The sequence below is a fragment of the Zootoca vivipara genome, chromosome Z1 (genome assembly GCF_965207765.1).
Source record: "Zootoca vivipara chromosome Z1, rZooViv2.hap1.1, whole genome shotgun sequence".
In the NCBI taxonomy this organism is placed as follows: Eukaryota; Metazoa; Chordata; class Lepidosauria; order Squamata; family Lacertidae; genus Zootoca; species Zootoca vivipara.
This window is the reverse complement of record NC_142583.1, coordinates 15988769-16014352: the sequence shown is the minus strand read 5'-3', so window position 1 is coordinate 16014352 and position 25584 is coordinate 15988769. Positions and strand designations below refer to the sequence as shown.

Here is a 25584-nt window from a genome sequence, read left to right as displayed (position 1 = left end):
TTGGCCCACATTTTAGCGCCTGAAGCCAGGGATAAAATGACACCCACCCATCCCTTCACACACAAAAGCAAACTATAGTGGCAGCCAAATCCTACTTTAACACTGGTCACTACATACTTGGTTGGTAGAATGCGAATTTAACTGTTTGGCATTAGATTCAACAATGATGGTAGCATACACTATGTCTTTCATTTTGAAATGGTTTTGTTTGGAAGCTAGATTTACATGATTTACCACCAAAAAAATGGACAAGGGGCCCCTTTGCGCATGAGGCTTAAATCAGCACTTTCTTAATTCCATCTGTGGTCATGTAAAAATAAAACCTCAATTTGGCTCAGCAAGTAGAGGCATCTGGGCCAAAGTTGAACCTGCAAATGTACTTCTTGGTCCTGAAACTAACAATCCAGAGGCCAAAGAGTTGTGAAAGAAGTAGCATCTGTGTATTAAAACTTGCTGGCAGGCCAGTTTGGAAAGAAAGGTGCTGCTGAGAACAGCAGCTTATACAAATTAAAACAGTTTAAAACCATACAATATGTAAACAACATATAGGTGAAACTCGGAAAATTAGAATAGCGTCGAAAAGTGCATTTATTTCAGTAATGAAACTTATTATTTTTTATTTTTATTTTAATTTTTACAAATGCTTTCTTTTGGAAATTCCACAGTAATAAAACAGTTACAATAATACAAAAATAAACATCGCTATTACATTTCATTAATTACATTCCATTTATAATTGACCTGCCTAACAACAAATAATTACAATTACAACGAATAAAGGCTTGACATATCTTGCTTTGCATGTCATGCATCTATCTCATATATTGGTTTCACCTTTTAAGTTGCATTACTGAAATAAATGCACTTTTCGATGATATTCTAATTTTCCGAGTTTCACCTGTAACCACAGGTACAGAAGCAGTAGTTAAAACATTTTAGATCAATGTATCGCAGCCAGCTAGGATTACTGAGTCTACTGCTTATAAAACTATCTCATTAAAATAAAGCCTAAAAATACATGTTTTTAGAGCCCACTAAGCACTACCAAGGAGGAAGCTCAGTGCTCTTTTTCTGGGGGGATGCAGGGGTACGTATACCCCTAAACATTTTGTGAATCTTTATACTTTTGTCCATTTACTGTCTTTATTTTTCCCAATTTGAACTATAAATGGTAATTTTCTTGAGTCAAAATGAGAGTACCCCTAAACATATTTTTTTTTTAGAAAAGAAGCACTAAGAAGCTGATAATATATCTCAGGAGAGAGAGCTCTATAGTGGTGAGGCCAGCACAGAAAAAGTACTGTCACTTGATCTGCCCCCGCCTGAGTTCCCTTCCTAGAGTAAAAGTCTCTACAACAAATTCCATTTCATGTGGAGTAAGGACTAGAGAACAGCATGAGAACAATAATAGATTTTGAAGGTACAATCAAAGGTAATCTAGTCCAATACAGGAAACCTGCTGCAACAGCATCGCTAAGTGGACTGAAGTTGCAGTAGGGAACAAGTGGCACCATCCATTGGATGCCAACCATGACAGGTTTTATAGCTAAGCAGCAGCAACTTGAACTGAACCACCATGCCAGTTAGTGCTGCTAAGCAACCTTTTTCAGCTGTGGGCCGGTCCACTGTCCCTCAGACCATGTGGTGGGCCGGATTATATATTTTTTTGGGGGGGATGAACTAATTCCTATGCCCCACAAATAACCCAAAGGTGCATTTTAAATAAAAGCATACATTCTGCTCATATAAAAACTCGCTGATTCCCAGACCATCCGTGGGCCAGATTGAGAAGGCGATTGGGCCGCATCCAGCCCATGGGCCTAGGGCTACCCCTGTGCTAAAGCAAGACTGACTGTATATACCGGTAACCGTGCTGTGCCCTATATGTAAGGAGATGTGTGGCAACATTTTGCACTAGCTAAAACCTCTGAGTTGTTTTCAAGAATGGCCCCATACAGAGTGCTATGCTTGGAAGTTAAGAAAGCATAGATTAGTATTGCAAGTTCCTCTCTACTCAAGAAAGGTCAAGGCATTGAAACAAACAGAGCAGAAAGAAAGCATTTTAGCTACTCTGGCAACCAACTTATCAAAAAGCAGGGTTGGAACAAAAGCAAAAACAACTCCCAGACTTTCAACCTTTTCTGTTAGGTAGATTTAGATTCCCATCAATCTCAGGGAGACTTACGGTATTCCCTCTACAACTCCCTCTATTTCTTCAAGAAAAACAAACATGGGCAATTTTATGCTTTATTTTTTCACTCCAAGATGAATCCCAGTGTTGAAGAATGCCCCAAATAAGCCTGCATATATCATGTATAAGCACTTTTTCTTATCCCAATATGGTAATTCTTAAAAAGAAAACGGATGTAGGAAGTTTTATGGAATATTTTTCTACCTCAACCCAAATTCAAATTAATAATAGAATTGTAGAATTGTAGAGTTGGGACTCTGAGGGTTATCCAGTCCAACCCCCTGCAATGCAGGAATCTCAACTGCATCATACATGATAATGTGTCTGAGAAGCCATAAATGATGTGCCATAAGAAAGGTATTTATCTGTTTCTCTGGGTCTGTTTTTGCTTGAACACACACATGGGACCTCTTTTATGCCAACAAGTTAAGGACTGCTAGGGCAACAAAGGATCCCATGTGAAATATTCATTTGATTTTCCTGGGTTCTTCCTGCCACCCACAGTGCTGTAAATGGTAAGAGGCAGAAACTGGATAAATTGGGGGACACTGTTTACCACTGTGCAGGTAACACTATTATAAAAGAACTACAGAGTGATCTACTGTGTAAATTCTAAAAAATAAAGTATACATGAAATAATTTTTAACACCCTTTTCAGTGGTTAGGGCTAGCTTTAGAAAAGTTTGTTATTTTCCTTTTCCTTGTAGATCACAAATGATTGACAAAGAAATGTGTGGGCTGGTATGCCAAGAAAGATTAAGCCTGTGTCTCAGATGAAACTGGTCAAAGAATGCTTTAGCAACTTATTAGTGACATATAAACCCATTAGTAGCTGAATTGTCAGAGCATTTTTACAGCAACCAATAGAGGCAATTTGCACACAAGAAGGGAGTACTGTGAAGATAACTGAAACTGTGTTTGACACTGTTAGGTCAGCACTTACTACTACCGGTACTAAAAGCCAAACTGCCTTTTAAAGCTAACTTGTCTCATCAGCAGTGGAAACTGCTGTGGTAAAAGCTGTAGTTGTATTTGCAGTTTTCCTGTGCATGCATATTGCTTCTTTAAATTGCAGCCTTTAATATTTTATTGAAACACGCCGTCACAACTTTTCCAGAGAAGCCAAAATGGCCTTTTCAGCACCTCCTCCTGCAGCAGCTGCTGCCACTTTAATATGGCAGAAAGTGAAAGGATGGGTCACAATATGCCATATGGCAAAAAACCAGTTTGGGATGGAAGGATAACACTGGCACTTTATTATCCCAACTTGTGATTCCCAAAAACTGTCATAAATAAGCATAATGCCTCCAACAGTGCAAAGAAAGCTGCCTTATCAGGTCATTTATACATCTAATGCAGGCATGTCCAACAGGTAGATCGTGATCTACCGGTAGATCACTGGACGTCTGCGGTAGATCACTGGTAGATCATTGGTTCCCCCCAAAGAAGCTGAACAACTGTGGCTCCCCTAAAAAAAAAGCTCAACATTTTACCTTCTCCCTGAAAAAACTGAACAACTTTGACCTGAACCCCCCCAAATGGGCCTGCCTTTCCTTAAAAAAGCTCAAAATTAACTTTGACCTGAACCCCCCAAAAGGGGGTAGATCACTGCCAGTTTTTTATTCTGTGAGTAGATCGCAGTCTCTTGGGAGTTGGCCACCCCTGATCTAATGGAAACATAATACAGGTATAGCTGTTGTGGCTAGTCACCATTGAGAGGCTTATCCTCCATGAAGTTGTATATAGTAATCCTTTTCTAAAGCTAATCAAGTTGGTGGGAGTGAATTTTACAGTTTTAACTTTGCGCTGTACTTTCATTTGCTTGTTTTGAATCTTCTAACATTCAGCTTGATTGGGTAGTCCTGTGTTCCAGCATTATGAAAGAAGGAAAAAACCTCTCTCTTCACTTTCTCCCAGCAATCGAAACTCCCACTGTTCTAGGAATTTCATTAATGCTAGCAGTTTCTGAGCTCTGGGAGCAGTACTGTGCCTAAGTTTCCAGATTAAAATTGCCACTGCTGGAAGAAAAGGAGGAGCTTTTTCTGCCTCCCCACTTTCAGCCATTGTCTGGGGACTGAAGAAGAGACCCTCAAAAGAATATTATGGGGTGGGCAGAGGAAGTATGGCTTTGTTTTTGCAGTCTTCGGATGAGGACTAGACCATGTGAAAAATGAATATAAGATTTTAGCTGCAGTTCATTCATTTTCAGCTTTGTATTCTGGTTATAAAAAAAGTGTGCCTAGACATTTCGTTGCGATGCCCATAACCTAGGTTTAAGGTGCCATTTAGCTAGTTTTCATATCTCAGTTTCTAACACAGCTTTCGCCATACCATGTACAATGTCCGCCTTGAGCTCTCATGTGAAGGCCCCTCCCAGAATATTGTGGCAGCAAAGGATAGCTTCCCTAGTCGAGCTGGAAAGCCAGGGGCAGCTATGCCAGAAAGGTATAGAAGCCCGAAACACACACACACACACACACACACACACACACACACACACACACACAGTCCCTGATGTGGTTGCATCAGGTTGGTAAATAGCAGTGGTTTTTTTTAAGGTACTGGTACTCACCATGAAGTTGTTATAGTTAAGTGCCACGCTTTTAACATGGGGGGGGGGGAGGCATAGCTGCCAAGTTCTCCCTTTTTTTAAGGGAAATTCCCTTTTGCTGAATAGGCTTCCTCACGAGAAAAGGGAAAACTTGGCAGCTATGGGGGGAGGTGCTGGTACTGCAAACCCTTGAGTACTCCCTGAACAAAAACACCGCACTAGCCCACTTGCCTGGTCGCCTTGACCGAAACTCCAAAAATGCCAGGAAAGAATTTGCAACCTGGGGCTGAAACGGCAATGCTAACTCACTCACATCAGCCCTACCTATTCATCATACTGGCTGGGACTGGTGGGACTTGGGAGTCCAGCGAACATTTGGAGATCCCATTCCTGTCATTCATTGTCTCCCCACCCCACCCCCTTTTATCTTCACAACAATCCTGTGAGACAGGTTTGGGCCAAGAGCTTGCGAATGACCCATTGAGCTTCCTAGCCAGTTAGGGAACTGAACCTTGGTCTCCCCAGCCCCTTGTGAAACATCCTCAGTCACCCCTCCTGCACCCTGCTGCCCTTCCACACAGCACAGCCTTCGAATGAACCCCGGGCCGGATATTAAATGCCACCGAATTTTTGCATCGCAGCCACGGGGATAATGAACGCGAACGGAGGAGTAGAACGTCCTACTAACCATCCCCAAGGTTGCGCCCGCAGTTACCGCTCCCGTTTCGCAAGCCGAGTCAGGCACGTAACTTGTGAACTCAATCGCTCTCAGGCGGAGGAGGAGGATCTTGAGCGACGTGCACAGATAATGAGGATGAAAATAGGGGCGCACAACAAGCCCGGGAGGGCAGGACTGATCTCGTTAGAGTTTTCCTTCTTCTGATCAGCAGAGCCTCCTCTAGTCCAGGGTTTCCCCGAACTTGGGTCTCCCGCTATTTTTTTGGGACTACAACTCCCATCATCCCAAGCTAGCAGGACCAGGGTCAGGGATCATGGGAATTATAGTCGCATTCCCTTCCCTCGCCCAAAAAAACTGGAGACGCAAGTTTAGGAAACACTGCTCTGCTGGTACTTTTTAAACACACACTTAAAAAAAACCTGAGGTAACAGGTGCAGCGACGGATGAAGACTTCCGACTTACAGAGCCGCTGCCCGCCGCCGGCCGGTCCGAGGCGGCAACCCGAAGCCGGCCAAGCCGCCCGGTCTCCTCGCCAACTTGCAGCGCTAAGAAGCAGTTGCGAAAGGGGAGGAGCCGCCGCCGCGCTGCTCTTACCCGAAGATGGCTCTGGCCGGCGCCCGCGACAGGGAGCCGAAAGTGCGGCTGCCGAGAGAGGCGGAAGGCGGGCGTGGGCGAGGGAGCTCCGCCGTCTCCGTTCCCCTCAGCTCACCGAAGTGGGCAGCCGCTTTCCTTCCTTCTCCTTGCCCTCTCTCTCCCTTGCACACGCCGTCCGATCAGTTGGGCTCCGTCGGTGGAGGAGGAGGAAGAAGAGGAGGAGGAGGTTTCTTGAAGCGCAGGAAAAAGGAAGCGGCGGCAGCTACGAGGTCTTCGCTCGCCGCGCTTGCAGGCTGCCCAAAGCCAGCGCTTGGGTTTCCCGCCGGCGCAGTCATGGCGCCTCCTGGAGGTGCTTCGCGCAAAGAGCGTTTCGCGCGTGCGGATGGTGCGGGTCACAGGAGCCGACTCCTAGGGGCCCGAGGTCCTTTCGGCTCCCCCAATAAAATATTTGAGGGGACTAGAAACCCCCCCCAGTTGATGGGCATTGCCATTTAAATTTTTTTTTGACATTTTTGTGTGTGTAGCGTGTCATGTGATCGATTATGTGGGGCCAAAGCTGTCAAGGAAGTTCTCCCTTTTCTTAAGGGAAATTCCCTTATGCTGAATAGGCTTCCTCGCGAGAAACGGGAAAAATTGACAGCTATGGGCTAGGCTTGCCTAGCCCCCCACCCCATTTTATTCAAGTTGGCAGTGGCACCTCCTCTGGTGTGGGTGCAGGGTAAGATGTGGAGGAAAACTGCTTCAAAATGTGTGGTCTTGAGCCTGAAAAGATGGAAGAGGTAGAGAATGCAACTCACAGAAGCTGGCCTACCCGAACCATCATTTGGCCCATTTTCTGGAGCAGTCCAAACTCATAACCCTTTCAATTAGATGTTCACCTCCTCAACCAACAGCCACCTATTTATAGTTCATCCTTGTTCCTAGCAGGAGAATCCCCCTTTGTCTCCAAATGTGGTAGTCGGAACCTCTTAAGCTATGGCATAATTGTGCTCACATCGGAGCAGACTTTTGTGCTTTCATGGTTGCGGCATGTTCCTTTGAGGATAAGCATTAATACGTGGCATTTCTCACCCTATACTGGATAGATGGCTCAGTATAATGGAAAAGTGGGCACAATAAACATGGGCCATTGAGGTGTCAAAATAGGCCCTGCCTGGGAGAGGGCAGGGTGGAAGCTCATACACCTTTGGGAACCCTTTCCTTGGTAACCTGAATACTGTGTTGGGCAAAGGGCCAGCTGAGTCAGGAGGTCCAAGAATGCAGATTGTAAAAGCACTGGGCTGGACCCCAACACCAAAACAAGGAACCCACTGAGTCTTCTTGACACCCTTGAACTGAACCCACCAAACCAGGGACTGTAGCCGCTGAGCCAGATTCAGTTGAGGGGCTGGTTTCCCCATGCTTCAGAGAGACCCATCACCAGCCTGAAGCTGGTTAGACTGTAAATATAAGTATTTTGTCTGCATAGATTTGCTGCTGCCATTACTGCGAACCAATGCATGAATATAAGTACAAAGATTAAATATATTTTTTAACTTACTTCCAAGTTGTTGCCTGTTTCTTCTTAAGAAAGTAGAGCCAGCTTACTTCATAGCTGTACTTGCTCAAAACAAGGCTTTACTGTACAGTACTGCCTAATGTCTATACTTCCCAGCATAACCACTGCTCAGGAATGATGGGAGCTGTAGTCATACGGAGAGCCATAGAGATGCGGTCTGTAGGTTTTTTGTTGCATTATATCAAGTATAAATATGCTCCTGCCTTTCAGTGTCCTGAGCAATGAACTGAAAGGCATTGGAATTTTGGTATTAACTCTTTCAAAAGTGGAAATTATGAGTATAATTTAACCCTGCTGCTAGCACACGCACACAAAACTTGCAGGGAAGAAGAGAGCTTTTAAATGGGAAAATATTTCTGTACTTGGCACCCCATAAAAACTTTAATAAGCTAACAAGAACTTTATTGAGAAATGTATGTATGGTTTTGTCTTCATGCTACAATGTTATGAGAAATAAGTCTGTAAAGAACAGTCCTCTGTCCTTTTGTTTTTAAACATAGGCATGTGTTTGGTAGCAGATATCTGTAGCATGACAAAAAATGGATCATTCCATTAACAGTTCACTCATTAACAATAGTAGGAACCTAACCCATAGGAAACACCTAATTCCTGCCAGCCAACCCACATTGTTTCTGCTGGGAAATCTTGTAAGGGAAAATATGGCAACATTCTTCACTAAAAATAAAAGCAAGCTCTGCCTTTGATTCTTCCACCAAGGGTTTGGTTTTCTTGATCATTTTGGCATAGCGTTTTAAGATGTGTACAATCACAGGAATACAATGCTTTTGTTCCCATCATGCTGTACAACAACAGAACATGCTCATAAATCCTAGTAAACAACTGTATTCCATCATTTCAGAGCCAAGAAGTAAATTTAGGTGTGTTGAGGTCAGTATTTAGCCACATTATTTGTCTTTATAATTTCACAAAAGATTCAGTCTGTGCTGCATTCTGTGATCCTTTCTGTGCTATACTGGGGAATTGTGTATGATGGCTTGGAGATGCAAACTTCCAGGCACTCAGAATGAGGGACAACAAAGACAGTGGCATTTTTATGATATATGGCTTTTTTACACATATATACAACCTGAGTCTGTGGAGGGATTCACAACATTAACAACCCAGAAGGTATTGCTTCTCCCATAGCTACAGCCTTGGATTCAAACATGTCTTTCCTTCTCAGGCTTTTTCCCTGATGCCTGCTTCTAACCCAGTGCTCTATCTCACGTACGCATGTGCGCACACACATACACAGAGGTTCTGACTTTTGTTCTTCTAACTATGGATGGGAGACCCATCCATTTGCCCTCTGGAACAGAGCAGCTTTATTTCTTATACTAAGAACCCATACAGTACTTAGGACCATTATGGTACTTGTCTGGCTACTTGAACAATTGACTAACAACAACAACAACAACAACAACAACAACAACAACAACAACAACAACAACAATAATATCTTCCCCTCCCCAAACTATATTAAAAAAATAACCTAACATTTTCTTCTTCCCACTCTTCAACGCTTTCATTATCAGTGATTTCATTTAAAATATTTATACCTTGCTATTCAACAAAGCCAACCAAGGCAGCTTTTAATATAATTAAAATGATTATATGACTTAATAAAACCATAAGAAACATAACAGTAGTTCAACTCATTAAGACTAAAAGAGTATCGGACTTCCGGAATGGCGCTCTGGAGTTCGGGCGGCGATCTGCGCTCTGGCAACCTTTGAGGCAGATTGAACGCCGGCAAAGCTAAACGGGGGCTAGGCGTAAGTCTCCCGACCTCAGGGGGGAATCCTGAGGGCAATAGCCCAAGGCTGCGTCAAAGAGGAGCCCCGAAAACACTCCGGCTTTTAACCCCGAAAGGTTGAAGGTAAGGGGAAGCGGGGAACTCCGACGCTAAAGGGCAACAATCCTTTGTCTGCGGAAAACGCCCGAAGAGCCCGACTAAAGAACGCCAAGCTCTCCCGAGCTTTTTATTCAACAATAGCAAATTTAAGTCCCCCTCTCTGGGAAAAGGACAAAGGAAAACTGAACGCTAATTGCGAGACGCGAGAGGGGGAAGAGACTTAAAAGTGTTTTAAACTAAACAAAGTGCAACTGAGACGCGCGAGGGGGGCCGTAGCCAAGCACAGCGTCTGATTGTCCAAATAACATACACAGACGTTTTTTCTTCCGGATATATTGAAAATAAGATTTGGAAAGATTCGAGAATTTAACCAAGAACGAGTGAAGGAAAGGGAGGTGAGAGTCTACATACAGAACGGGACGAACGACGATACGTTCCGAGAGGTTTTACAGTATCCCCCTCATCGAGTTCAAAGACTGAAATTTAGTATCGCCGAAACAACAACTTAGTATCGTTGAAAACAACAACTACTGAAGTAATAATAACGGCAATTGAGAAATTAAGAGACTGAGAACTAATTAAGAGTGTTTGGAAAGGGATAAGAAAGAAAAGAGAGGAGGTACCTTTAAGAGCTGCAAACACCGCTGGCGCCACCGGAATTAGTGGAACTACGAGGAAGGAAGAGAAGAGGAGGCGAGAACAGTGTGCAAAGAGAGACCTCCCGCAACAGCGACACCAGTGGTGAGCAGGTAAACGACACCCAAACCAAACTCAAAACCAATAAAAAATAAAAAAAAAGACTGTTAACCCTTGCTGGGAAAATAAAATAACAACCATCCAAGGGGTGAAATATTAACTCAGCACAACACGCCTGGAGCAGGACAACTACATTATTAAAACAAGAATGGTTAGAAATTACAATATGGACTGTTAGAGACTAACTCAAAGGGAATTCCCAGATGTAAAAACTGCCTAACCAACCCTTTGAAGTAAAACCCCCCAAAAATTGAAAATTGAAATAAAGGAAAGACACAAAGAGAGAGATAAAGCTCAAGATCAGATGGGCTCAAAGAAGCATCAAACAATAAGTGGACTTGGTTCTGCACAAAACCAACTGCGTAGAACATTAATCGCGGAGGGAGAAACCAACTCAGATATGAAAGAGCTAATAGCATTGATGGAAAGAATGGAAAAGAACCTAGGTGACAAGATAGCAAGTCTAGATGGGAATATAAAAATAATGGATGGGAAAATGGAAATGATGGGATCTAAAATTGAGAAAAACTCAAATTTAATTATAGAACTTTCAGAACAAGTTAATCAACAAACTAAAAAGTATAAGGAGCTAGAGACATCATTCCAAGAAATCCAAACTAAATCACAGAAACAGGATGAGATAGTGAAAAAAGTTCAACAGGAACAAAGAGAGCTGAAAAGGCTTCAGGAAAAACACAAAGAAGAAGTAAGTGAGTTAAAGAAAATTCAAGAAGGAATTTATGATTCCATGGCAGTGCTGGAAATGAAGCAAAAAGAGATGATTCTCCGCGTGAAAGGAGTGAAAGAATCACAGGATGAGGAAATAGCAACCAAATTGACTAAAGAGCTGGCAGCCTGGTTGGGGGTGGAGGAGGATGACCTGACTCTCGACATTGACAAAATATATAGGATAAGACCAAACAAAAACAAGACTAGAAGTGGTCCGGGAGATTGCCTGCTATTTCTGAACTCAAGATTGCTGAGGGACAAACTTTTACAAAAAAGCAGAACTGAGCCACTAATTATAGAAGGAAGGGGGGTTGAGATAATGAAAGAGACTCCGGTCCGCATATTGAAAAAGAGGGACAATTACAAATTCTTAACGACGGCATTGAGGAACAATAACATATTGTTTAAATGGGAACTCCCGGAGGGACTTTCGTTTACTTACAAAGAGAGGAGACGTTACTTTAAATCAGTAGACGATACGAAGAGCTTTTGGAGGAAGTATTGTGAAGAACTAGGCGGAGAAAAATTTTTAGAGTAAGAACTGTAGTGGTTTTTGAAATTAATAGATGATTAGTACGAATTAGTATAATTTCAGGGGGAACAGATCAGCCTATCCTTTATTTTTGATTTCCGTATTTTATTTTATAGTTGAAGCTTTTGTTTATTGTTTCTTCTCCGTTTCTTGGGTAACGTTAATTTGTTCAGTATTTTTTATTATCATTATCTTCTGTGTAGATCCAACTAGAGGGGGGGGGAACCCTTTGCCCTTGACCTTTCTGACGTGCCTCTTGAATCCCAAGGTGAGAATTAAGGTTTGAAAGTGCAAACTAATTTATGTTAATATAGTAATAAAGGTTCTGTAAAAGATGAAATGTGTATCGTGGAATGTGAACGGAATGAATGGGAAATTTAAAAGAAACAAAATAGAATATTTACTGAAGAAGAAAAAATGTGATATAGTGTGTTTGCAAGAAACACACATTTGTAAGAACCATGTGAGAGTGTTAAAGAACAGTAGGCTGGGAGTAGATTTTGTGACAGCAGGAAAGGAGAAGAAAAGGGGGGTGGTGTTATATATTAACCCAACATTAAAACCCCAGTTGCTATTTAGTGATGAAGAAGGGAGAGTGATAGGAGTGGAAATATGTTCTAAGGCCGGGAAGGTGATTGTAATAGGGATTTACGCCCCAAACACCAGAAAAGATGAGTTTTTTAAAAGTGTAGAGGAGAGGTTATGGAACTATATGGGGGAAAATATGATATTGATGGGGGATATGAACGGAGTTATTTCCACGGAAATGGATAGAACACCCAAAGAAAGGTCCAGTAACTCAGGTAAATTACCCCTCTCTTTTTTTCAACTAATTGAGAACTTTGAGCTGTATGATGCTTGGAGAACTAAAAACCCCACGGTAAAAGACATCACACATTACTCCGAAGCCAATAGGTCAGGGGGAAGGATAGATTCAATTTGGCTAACGAAAAAGTTAATGCTGAAGTTAGATAAAGCAGAAATACAGAACAGATCGATATCAGATCACAACCCGGTATTGATTCAATTGAAGTTTAGGAACAACATGAGTGGAAGGTGGAGATTAAATGACGAGATCTGGAGGGACGAACTAAGAGTTAAGAAAGCCAAAGATACCCTGAAAGAATACTTTGAAATAAATGAAAGACAGGACACAGACAAAAGAACAATCTGGGAGGCGAGTAAAGCCTATATGAGAGGGTTCAGTATTCAACAAATGACAAAGATAAAAAAAGAGAAAGAGAAAAATATAATGGAAATGAATAAACAAATTAGGGATAAAGAAAAAGATTTAACGAAAGATCCCCAAGACGAGGAATTAAGACAACATGTGAAAAGATTACAAAACCACCTCTCAGAAATAGTAAACAGGGAAGTTCGAAATAAAATACTTTGGACGAAACAAAGATATTTTGAATCCGCTAATAAACCCGGAAAAATGCTAGCTTGGTTACTAAAGGAAAAACAGAATGATAGAATAATAAATAAAATAATGGAAGAAGATCTAGAAATTACGGACCCACAACAAATTAAGGAAAGATTTATAAATTATTATAAAACACTTTACAAGGAGGAAGGGAAAGACGAGAAAGCAATACAGAATTATTTGGCCCGAAATAAATTACCAGAAATTAATGAGGAAGAATTCCAACTTTTAAATGCTGAAATTCAGGAGGAGGAAATTAGAAATATGATTAAGAAATTGAAAGAAGGGAAATCGCCAGGCCCTGACGGAATCTCCGTCAAGTACTATAAGATATTAGAAGAAGTGGTAACACCGAGATTAAAGGAAATAATGAATGGAACTTTGGAGAAAGGCGTATTACCAAAGTCCTGGCAAGAAGCATTAATAACGTTGATTCCCAAAGGAGATTCAAATGCGAAATTAATTAAGAACTTTAGACCAATATCTTTATTAAATATTGATTACAAGATATTTACCGGAATATTAGCAAATCGACTAAAGAGTGTATTAATTAGGATAATTGGAAAAGATCAAGCGGGTTTCCTTCCCGAGAGACAAATTAAGGATAACATCAGGGTAATTATTGATTTAATGGAATATTTAGATTTCAAACCAAGCATGGCGACAGCAATGCTGTTAGTTGACGCGGAGAAAGCCTTTGACCGTGTGTCTTGGGATTTTATGATAAACACCTGTGAAAATCTAAAACTGGGGCAAAGGTTCTTGAGGGGAATCAAAGCAATTTATAGTGAACAAAGAGCAAGGTTAATTATAAATAATGAACTCACCGAAGAATTTAGCATAGAGAGGGGTACAAGACAGGGCTGCCCCTTGTCCCCCCTGTTATTCATCACAACCCTGGAGACTTTACTGATAGCAATTAGGGGAAACAAAGCGATTAAAGGAATAAAATTAGGAGCCTACTGTTTTAAAACTAAAGCGTTCGCTGACGATCTAATCATTATGACCGAAAACCCGGAGGAAGGAATCGTAACAGGAATGAATGAGATAGGGAAGTTTGGGGAAGTATCAGGATTTAGGTTAAACAAAGACAAATCGAAAATGCTAACGAAAAATATGAGAGTAAAGGATCAAGAGAGTTTGGAAAAAATAACAGGGATTAAAATTGAGAAAAAAGTCAACTACCTAGGGATTCAGATAACTAACAAGAACACAAATCTATTGAAGGATAATTACATTGAGAAATGGAAAGAAGTAAAGAAAAAATTGGTAAAATGGAAGTGTATGAATCTATCCATTTGGGGTAGGGTATCTATGATTAAGATGGTGATTCTCCCCCAAATTCTGTTCCTGTTTCAAAACATTCCCATATTAATTGGAACCAAATATCTAAAAGAGTGGCAAAAAGACTTGACGGACTTCATTTGGCAGGGAAGAAAGGCAAGGATGAAGGCAGAGATATTAACGAACCCCAGAAAGATCGGGGGATTTGCCCTACCAGACTTGAAAAAATACTTTGAGGCAGCCTGCTGGACCTGGATAAAAGATTGGTTAACGTTAAAAAAATCGGATATTCTGGAACTAGAGGGGGTAAACAAGATCTTTGGGTGGCATGGTTACTTGTTTTATGAAAAAGGAAAGAAAAACAAAGAATTTCAAAGTCACATCTTAAGGAGGGCCCTATGGGAGGTCTGGGAAAGAACTAAAGATAAAATCATAGATAGGACTCCCTGGTGGGCATCACCGGTAGAAGCTAATGCCACATTAAGATGCTATAAGAAAGAGGTCTGGCCTACGTATAGAGAAATTACCGAAAAGGACAACGACAGTATTAAACTCAAAGAATACGATGATCTTAAGAGCAGAGGAATATCCTGGCTAGAATACTATCAATTAAAAGCCACATTTGAAAGAGATATAAAGGAAAGAGGATTTGGAGAAACAAAAACGAGATTTGAATCAGAAATCATCAACAGCAAGGGGAAAACCCTCTCGAAAATGTACAAACTTTTAAATGAGCAGAACTGGGAACAAGAAAGTAAGAACAAATACATGGAAAAATGGGAAAAAGATCTAGGTTATCAGATTGAATATAAAAAATGGAAAGATTTCTGGGATAAACAAATTAATTTCACAGCCTGCTATGCTTTAAAAGAGAACTTTATGAAAGTTCACTATAGGTGGTACTTAACGCCTGAAAAAATAGCCAAAATAAATAAGAATAGTAATGACAAATGCTGGAGGTGTGGGCAAACTACCGGAACGTTATACCACATGTGGTGGTCATGCCCCAAAATTAAAACATTTTGGGAAATGATACACAGGGAAGTCCAAGAATTAATCAAAGCTCCGTTTAGTAAGAAAGCAGAAGCCTATTTATTGGGAATTCTTAATAATGAAATACCTTCAGATAAGATCAATATATATCTTTATGCAGCAACAGCAGCAAGGATGATCATTGCTAAATCATGGAAGGAACCTAAGACACCTACGAGAGGAGAATGGATTGACAAACTTTGCGAATATTTAGAACTAGCAAAATTAACTGATCTGATTCGTAATAAACCTAGACATAAAATTAAGGAACAGTGGGAGTGCTTAAATGATTATTTAAATAAAATAGGATTGGGCAACAGAACATGGCTATGTTTAGAGTAACTGTGTATGAATTTGAAGACTTCTGTTTTGTTAGCAGAAGTTAGCGTATTGTATTAAGAGGACAAGATATGGAAGTATAGAAGATTGAAATTCTGTGCAAAGCGCGGTGGAAGTTATAGAAGATGTTATGTAATCAAGTGCTTAAGATATGACTGTTGAATCAGTCAACTGGGGCTTGCCTCCTTCTTTTCTTAGTCTGTTTTTCCCCCCTTTTTTTCCTTTCTTTTTTTCTTCTTTTTTTTTCTTTTTATTCGTTGACTTTATTCATGTTTATGATAATTTTCAGCATTAGTATTAATATAACTATTATCATTATCATTATTATCATGCCTGCTCCTTTTTTTCTCTTTCTCCATTGCTCCTCTCCTTTCCGACGCAATTGCAAGCAATAGTTTTTTTTTGGGATTTTAACTTTAGGTAAATGTTAATAGGAGAAATAAAGATATAGATTTGTTTGTATTATGTAACCGATGGATGTGCAGGAACGTAAGTGTATTGTTTTTTTTCTTGTGCGTGACTGTTTTATGTTATTCTTTGTAATAAAAATAATAATAATAAAAAAAAAAGACTAAAAGAGTATCACAATTAAGGAGACTGGCTAATCAAGTTAAACAGCCATTAAATATCTAATCTAGCCTACTAAAAATGAGTTCACCCATTCCATAGCCTAAAAGGTGCCACTAACTTCAGCTTTGTTTCTCCAGATGTTGTTGAAGTACAACTCCTATCAGTTCCAGCCAAAATGGCCAATGGGCCAGGGATGATGGGAGTTGTCTTTCAGCAAAATCTGGAGGGCTAAAAGTTCCCTAAACCTGCCTTAGAACAAGGGCCAAGCATGAGATGGGGGTCTGGAGAAGCAAGAATAGTGGGCCAGGCTGCAACTCCTTTACTGTAAGTGGTGGAAAACTGAGGATTGCTTATAGCTCAGAACCAACATTTTAACTTGAGCCTGGAAACAAAGTGGAAGCCAATGACATTACTTAAGTATTGGTGAGATACAATAATTTCTTCCTTCTTCAGATTCTCAGCCTAGAACCAGATGAACTTTCCTAACACTCTTTTAAAGGCATGCCCACATAAAGCACTTAACAGTAACCAAATCTGGATGGAATCACATGAATTACGAAGTGCACGTCACATCTATTAGGGTGAAAGTACATGTTCAGCAAGGTGTCTATAATAATTTCATAAGCTTAAAAAAATAACTTTTAGCAGAAGCTAGCCCACATTATTTGAACTCAGCCGTCGGAAGGACACAACCATCTCCAGTGGCCTTCATTCTACAGCAACCAAACCCTCTGTCACACTCTGAAATCTCTCACCACTCAAAGATTGGGGGCATGTAACAATAATCTAGACATGGTTCAACAGTATGTCACAAGAGTGCCAAAGAAAAACTGGAAGTGATGTTATTATGCCACTATATCCTTGTCAAATACTTCTCTCCATCCTGGGAGCTTAAATTCATGAATAAATTTAGGAAACTTTGTGATACTTTCAGAGTTAGTTAATACACACAAATGGTTTTATATTGAGGATTATTTTTTTCTGTGTAGACTTTCAAGTATGCATAACTATGTATGATCTGACCTCTAGTGACAGAAGGGTAGTACTTGCCAGGACAACAAACTCGATAGTCATTTACAGTGGTACCTTGGTTGTTGAACAGCTTAGCTCCCGAACAAATTGGCTCCCAAATGCCACAAATCTGGAAGTGACTGTTCCATTTTCCTTAAAAAAATTGGAAGCTGAACATCTGAAGCAGCTTCTGTGGCTTCTAATTGAGTGCAGGAAGCTCCTGCTGCCAATCAGAAGCCACGCCCTGGTTTTCGAACGGTTCCGGAAGTCAAACAGACTCCCGGAATGGATTAAGTTTGACAACCAAGGTACCACTGTATGTTGATGTGTGCATCCCAATCTCAGACCAGTGAGAGACTCCAGAGGTTCCTGTGTTTAGCCCATGTTTGGTTTCCTTGGAATGAAGTTCAATGGAGACTGTGCTACCTTTAGGATATATGTCTTTCTTTACACATATATACGACCTGAGCATAGGAAGAAGGGGTTCACAACAATTATGCTCCAGCTGATCTTGCTTCCCCTTTAAGTTTCCAGGGAAGCCCCAAACTCAGCTTTGGGTACAGCACAGACAGGGCCGTCTTTACCTGAGGGTGCAAGGGGTGTCGGGCACCCAGACACCGAATTCGGGGGGGGGCAAATGTATTCTGGGGGGTGCCAAATGTATACCTACTCTATACCGGTCCCTCACGATCGGCGACAGAGAAAAGCAATGGAGCCCCGCCCCCCCCTCCACCGCTCTGTTACTCTGTAGTGTCAAATATTTCCGATGAGTCAGGGAACAAAAGCATTTCTGCTGCGTCGTCGTTACAGGTGAGTGATTTTCCTCCCCCCCCAAAAGTCAACAACTTTGGCCTCCCCCCTCCCCAAAAAGCTCAACAAATTTAAGTTCGCCCCCTCTAAAAATATGGGGGCGGCTAAACTAAATTTGGGGGCGCTGGGCGGATCTTTGCACCCTGGCGCTGCATATGCTAAAGACGGCCTTGAGCACAGAGCAGACACACCTTTCTGCATCCAGCTTCCAGCAGCAGCCCAACCTCACACACATAACACTGGCTAATATTCTTCTACAGTACCTTTCAAGTTGAGGTAGCTTCCTACTAGGTGAGCAGGGGTTACTCCCATTTGACTCTATGGCAACAGGGCAGCCGCTTTTTTAATGTTAATAGAAATACTTAACTGACTAACTAAGGTCTATTGCCTTAACAAAAGAAACTGATTGGGCTGATGTCCTCTTATAGAGTTTACCATTCCCTCTACAGGATCATATATCTGGAAGGAACCCTTGGGTGTCATCCAGACTGACCCCCCCCAACCTATAAAATGACTGTGTCACATTTAAGAGCTACAGGTAACATAAAGGGTTAAAGGAAGCAATTGACAAACTCAAAAACATTGCATGCACATCACAGATCCTTTGTCTCTGCAAGCAAAGAAGTTCCTGTTTAGGATTGTATTATAAAATTATAATCACCAATTGACAACTAAACCTGTTCATGATCTTTTGTCTCATATAAAGCTCACATTAACTTTAGCTTTCATTAGCTTTTCAGAGAACAAAATGAAAACACTTGCATGATAAATAGGGGAAACATCCTTAGAAAAACTTTTTGCCATCTGTAATGTCAAACAGACCTGTTTAACATTACCATTCATCTTATCTGACATGAAATACTATAATTGAGGAAAAAGTGATCTGTATATAATTATGTGTCTCCAATAATTGAATTTCTACTTTTTATCCTGAGATGTCTCAAAAGGTCTTGTAATGTAAGTTTTGTCTGGTCAAATATTCAATGCCAGATGGTTGTGAATATCCCTCTCATTTTTCTTGGGTAATTATTTAAAAATCATGATCCATCTTGATCTTCATTTGTCATGAAGCAAGACAAACAGACTTGTAAAACACTAATGGGGCCAGTGAAGTAAGAGGAAAGAGGAAGCCCTAAAGTGTACTCTCTTAAGAAAGAAACCATTAATTCTTCTGTCATTTAGAGATTAAGAAAACATCTAGTTTATGTTGAAGAGATGCCTGCTTGCCTGTATTGAAAACATTTCATTTAAGGTTTAGGGTTGTCATCTATTTACAAGGCAAATCAATGATAATTCTGCTATATATCATGTCAATGGGGTAAAGCAAGTAGAACACCAATGGACTTCTCAGGATTGCTGTATAATAATTACAGCATAGCTGTCAAGTTCTCCCCTTTTTTTAGGGGAAATTCCCTTATACTGAATAGGCTTCCTCGTGAGAAAAGGGAAAGCTTGACAGCTATGAATCACAGGGATATTGACACATTTTAATTATTTTAAATGGACATTTGGAGTTCAAAAACAGGTCCGTGGTCTTTATAGCCCCTCTTTACACACCAATTCCCACTTTTAGAATTGATAGTATAACTATAGGTAACCTATACTATATACACACATAAATAGGTTACTGAGATTGATATTTAAAACTCCAAAATCCAGGGCTCCCCCACTCCCCAACATAGGCACACTGTCACACAGAGAGTACTGTGTTTATTTTTTTAAGTTTAGAACAAAAGTGTGTTACAATTTTGATGTCTTCTGTAGCAACAATATTTTCAAAGTCTACAGTACATTCATTCCAATTCACCCCTTTAATCTGAAAAATATACTGTATGGCTCTGCTGTTATGGTGGTATCTGACAGCAAGAGAATGGGAGCAGTTCCCAGTGTGGCAATTAAGCCCTTGAAGATCATTTCATATGCTGCTACAGCTAACTTAATGTTACTAAACTATACAATTTTTGTAATCAAACTAGAAAATGGTTTGTGTTCAAGTAAGTAAAGGTAAAGGTAAAGGGACCCCTGACCATTAGGTCCAGTCGTGACCGACTCTGGGGTTGCGCGCTCATCTCGCATTATTGGCCAAGGGAGCCGGCCGTTTACCTTCCCGCTGTAGCGGTTCCTATTTATCTACTTGCATTTTGACATGCTTTCGAACTGCTAGGTTGGCAGGTAACAGAAGGCTTTATTACTAATTCCGAGTAAATGACACTATGAACACTTGCCACTAGATGGTGCTTGATTACTATGGTTGTCACATTTTCTACACAAAAATGTGAGTACAAATGCAAATGTAGTTTAGTATCCTCAGGTTTTTCTAGAGGTTGTAAGGAAGAGCTGCACTACAATATAGGTTGTTTACCGTAGTACTGTATACATTCTATGAAGTTATATATTAAAAATACAACACCTTTATAAATTAGGATCCATGTGAGTTTATGACATATTAGGTAAAAAGGTAAAGGACTCCTGGATGGTTAAGTCCAGTCAAAGGTGACTATGGGGTTGCGGCACGCATCTTGCTTCAGGCTGAGGGAGCCAGCATTTGTTCACAGACAGCTTTCCGGGTCATGTGGCCAGCATGACTAAGCTGCTTCTGGTGCAACGGAACACCGTGACGGAAACCAGAGTGCATGGAAACGCCATTTACCTTCCCGCCACAGTGGTACCTATTTATCTACTTGCACTGGGGTGCTTTCGAACTGCTAGGTTGGCAGGAGCTGGGACAGAGCAATGGGAGCTCACCCCATCATAGGGATTTGAACCGTCAACCTTCGGCAAGCCTAAGAAGCTGAGTGGTTTAGACCAGTGCCACCCGTGCAGGGGCATAGGAAGGGGGTGCGGGGGTGCGGTCTGCCCCGGGTGTCATCCTTGAGGCGGGTGACAAAATGGCACACTGCGGGGGCCAGCACTTACCGCGGGGTCTGGCCTGCAGCGTGCCCAAGCCATGTGTCTCTCCTGGGAGTGACGCAGTGGCTTGGGGCCCCGCACTTCCTGAAATGGCAGGGTAGGGCTTGCATCCACCAGGCGAACTCCGTGGGGAGCTCACTGCGCCGCCCCTGTGCGTGGATCACCGTGGCACCCCCATGGCTGGATCTCCCCGCCCCTGCCACTCCAGGGGCCGGAGCAGCTAGCTACACCCCTGCACCTGCGTGTAGACTGAACCATTTCTGTGCAGCTACATTGCTATACATCATAAGCAATGTAGCTGCACAGAAATGGTTCAGTCTTCCCTCAAAATCTAGACTGTAATGCAAAGGAGGCTGTTTGAAGATGCTGTTGCTGGATCACCTGGCTGCTGTAAGACGGTAAGAAGTGAGAGGAGGAGGACAGACATGGCACACTGCTGTAAAGAGGGTAGATTACTACATCATATGCAAGGATGTACTTTTGGAATCTGAGTGGAAATGGCTGGATCCTGGGGGCTACAGTGCTGTAAGGTGGATGGTACCATTGTCGTTTTCATGGCCAAATTTGCAACAAGGTTCAAGGGTCCAGCCTTGCATATATTCAACATTATTTTTTTTAATTAAATCCATGAGCCCATACATAGTAATGGAATTTGTTGTATTTAGTTGGCATACTGTGTAATAAATATAGCAAAGTAACCCACCCCGGGGGCAATAACCTGGGCTGTTGTTTCTATTGAAGGGTAGCAGAAAAATATCTTAAATAAATTAAACATAAATTCAAGCAAAGGGCCTTGGGCATGCACATTTAGGATTGTATCTGATGTTAGTCATACTTAGGGTTGACCCACTTAAATTACCAGTCACCTGTATTAATTTCAATGGGTCTACCGCTCTATGAACAACTTTGAATACAAGAGTTTGGCCCATATAACTGTTTATTAATAATCATCTAGTATGATTATTTGACGTTCGAAAGCACGTCAAAATGCAAGTAGATAAAGAGGTACCGCTACAGCGGGAAGGTAAAACGGCGTTTCCGTGTGCTGCTCTGGTTCGCCAGAAGCGGCTTTGTCATGCTGGCCACATGACCTGGAAGCTATACGCCGGCTCCCTCGGCCAATAATGCGAGATGAGCGCGCAACCCCAGAGTCGGTCACGACTGGACCTAATGGTCAGGGGTCCCTTTACCTTTACCTAGTATATAGAACCAGTGAAGTGGTCAGAAAAATGGATGCTCCTGATAATCATATGGGATCTGAAACACTGTGTGTTTCCCAGTACTGTGAAAAGACTGCACAACCTTGTGTTGAAAGTGCAGCCTAATGAAAGGCTAACAAAAGTTTCTGCATGCTCATCCTCCTGCATATCGATATTTTATCAGTACATTCCTTTTAGCTAATTCTTCAGTGTTCTTGGAGTAAGAAGTTAATTTAACCGCAATGCTTAAGAAGTACACCAGGGATATAATATATTGAATTTGAAATATTTTTAGCCCTTTATTATTATAAAGTATTAACACAATTTTCAATGTGGATAATTTTTTGTTAATGTGGGAATTTACGGATAAATGCCTTTTTTACAGTGTGATCCTGAAATGAGTTCATTTCCAAGTATATGCACATGCGTTTATTTAAATATACAGTATCTTAATTACAGAAAAATGCAGTAAAACTGGTCTTTATTAATGAAGTTGCCAACATTCACAAAGGTGGAGCAAAATATTCTCACAGCACTGGAGGCCTGTGAAGGGTGGAATCTTAGATCATAAAGTTCCCTCTTAAGGGTGGGGTTCTACTGCTTAGTACATCAGCAAATGAAATTATATAAACGAAGCTATAAATCTTTTTTAACAGCTCAGCTGTGGATTTAGTGCCAACAATTCTGATCACTTGTAATTCGACTATTGTTGTTGTTGTTTAGTCGCATCCGACTCTTCGTGACCGGACTATACAACCAAATTAATACTGCTATCGTAAGAACATATTTTAAAATTCTCTTCATTTCTTTTTAAATTTTGCTGTCTTCGATGTACATTTTTTTAAAAAAATAAAAAAAATAAAGTCACAATAATCACCCATGGTGCTGCTGAACAATTAATTTTGGAAAGAATTACAAATCAATCCTTTCTATTCAGAGTACAGGTCTATAAAGCATTTTTATTGTTAGCCATTTAAAGACCATCAGCTAAGATGCAAATTAAGTCTAATTAATCACCATGTCCTGAAAATTTACCTATACTGAGATTCATCACATCTCAGCTTAACATTTTTTCTCTTTCCAAAATTCCATACTTCCTTCAATGTAAATATTATCAGGGTGACTTAGACGGTAAAAACAATAAATATAATACTTAAACAAAGCAGATTATGATTGCAGTGCCCAACAGGCCTATGTGGAGAAAGGTTTTCCTTCAAGCATCCTGGTTACAGGCTTTGAATTGTGCAAATAAATGAAGCCATAATGCCATGATAATCAATTATATTTAAGACAACTACTGTATATCAATGTTCCCACCTACTGATCCTGTCCCCCTTTACTGTAGGAAAAGGGTTACTGTAGAAAAAACAACAACCCACACATTCTCCTTTTACTCTCTGGAGAAATTTTGGCCTTTTACAGCCTCTTTCAGACAACAAACATTTACACACCTCTTCCACTTAAAAACAAAACAAAAAAACTTGCCATGTTTTGGGTTGATCAGGCCCATACATAAAAATTATGAAGCAAGCTTTAGCTCACACCCATTACTTCGTGCATGATTTTACCAATTGCGGTTTTATAAGTCTGCCATGCCAATTTAAAAGTACAAATTGGAGGGGGCTGTCCGAGTCCCGGCAAGAAGTAAGCCACAACTGTGCTTCCTTATCAGCGGGAGTCTGGGAAACGAATTTCTTAGACTAGTGAGCACTTTATTAGCTGTGGCCGGCAAAGTTCTTGCAAGGATCTTAGCAAACCGCCTCTTAACAATATCTGAGGTGACCCTTCCTGAATCCCAAAATGGTTTTCGGCCTTCTAGGGGGACAGTGGACATGATTTTCACTGTTTGACAGCCTCAAGAAAAATGCAGAGAGCAAAACCAACCCCTGTATATGGCGTTTATTGACCTGACTAAGGCTTTCGACACTGTAAATCATAATGCCACGTGGACTGTCCTTCTGAAAATTGGCTGCCCAGTTAAATTTGTGAACATCATTCGGCTCCTCCATGATAATATGACAGCAACAATGGCTCTCAAAGTGAACCATTCACAATGGGATCAGGTGTTAAACAGGGTTGTGTTATTGCCCCAACTCTATTAATTATTTTCATTGCCATGATCCTACACTTTGCTGAAGGGAATCTCCCCACCGGAGTAGAAATCATACATCTAACAGATGGAAAGCTCTTCAGTCTGAGCAGGCTGAAAGAAAAGAGTAAGGTTACCGTAACTTCCATCATAGAGCTTCAGTATGCTGATGACAATGTAGTGTGCGCACACTCAGAGGATGACCTCCAAACCATCCTAAATATCTTTGCAGAAGCTTACGGAAAGCTTGGCCTATCTATCATTCAACATCCAAAAAGCCAAAGTGCTGCACCAACAAGTACAAAATAACCCCTCTGCAGCGCCACAAATCCAACTCAATGATGTAACATTGGAAAATGTCGATCACTTCTCCTACCTAGGCAGTTCTTTCCACAAGGGCTAACATTGATGCCGAGATCTAGCATTGCCTGAGCTCTGCGAGTGCGGCTTTCTCCCAATTGAAGTGCAGAGTGTTTGAGGACCGGGACATTTGCAGGGAAATCAAAATGCTTGTTTACAAAGCTATTGTACTACCAACCTTACTGTATGCTTGTGAAACATGGGCCACTTATAAACACCATCTCCATCTCCTCGAAAGATTCCATCAACGGTGTCTCCAAAATTTTTTACACATCACTTGGGAAGACAGGCGAACTAATATCAGTGTACTGGAAGAAGCAAAGATCACCCGTGTTGAAGCAATTATTATTCAACATCAACTTCGTTGGACTGGTCATGTTGTGCGGATGCCTCATGATAGTCTTCCAAAGCAACTACTCTATTCCAAACTTAAAAATGGAAAGTGTAATGCTGGTGGTCAACAAAAGAGGTTTAAAGATTGTCTCAAGGCAAATCTAAAAAAAAGTAGTATAAACACTGACAACAGGGAAACACTGGGCTGCAAGCGCTCCAATTGGAGAACAGCCTTTACCAGGTGGATGCTAAGAGGAAGGCATGCTTGGCAAATACACACCGTGATCAACTCCCGCCCGGAAACCTATGTCCTCACTGTGGAAGGACGTGTGGATCCAGAATTGGCCTCCATAGTCACTTACGGACTCATTGTTAAAACCGTGTCTATGGAAGACAATCTTACTCCGCTACAATTGATCACCAAAGAAGAAGACTACTACTACTACATCCTATGAGTTCTAAACCTGTAATTCGGCATTTTCTAGAGCAGTGTCGGATTATGGGTGGTGAAGGCAGTTCCCCTTCACAGGGTGCCAAGCCAAGAGGGTGCAAACAAACATTTAAAAACAAAAACAAAAAACCCCACCCCAATATTTATATTGGTACCTACTCCAAGTTGGGGAGGGCACCCCATTTTATCCCCTCTCAGTGTGCCATATTACCAAAATCCGCCCGACTAGAGCTGGAATGGGCTGGCCTTGCCTTGTGGTAAGGCGGAAGAAACCCGGCATGTGCTCTGGAACAACCTTATCGCCAATAATAGAACCAGATGCCTA

At 41.2% G+C, this 25584-nt stretch overlaps 1 protein-coding gene across 4 annotated transcripts in view; it reads right to left on the bottom strand.

Moving 5' to 3' along the window:
- The window catches only part of TEC (tec protein tyrosine kinase), a 55900-nt gene extending 49577 nt beyond the window's left edge, over positions 1-6323 (bottom strand). The window contains exon 1 of one of the 4 annotated variants that reach the window (XM_060278885.2): positions 6016-6323. Coding sequence is in view for 1 of the 4 variants with exons in the window: in XM_088660900.1 (XP_088517026.1) it covers positions 5431-5433 (3 nt within the window). In the remaining 3 variants the exon portion in view is untranslated. Of the gene's footprint in view, positions 1-5430 lie in introns of all 4 variants that reach the window. The other 3 variants (XM_060278886.2, XM_088660900.1, XM_088660901.1) reach the window with 3 other exon arrangements.
- Between the last annotated feature and the right edge of the window lie 19261 nt (positions 6324-25584).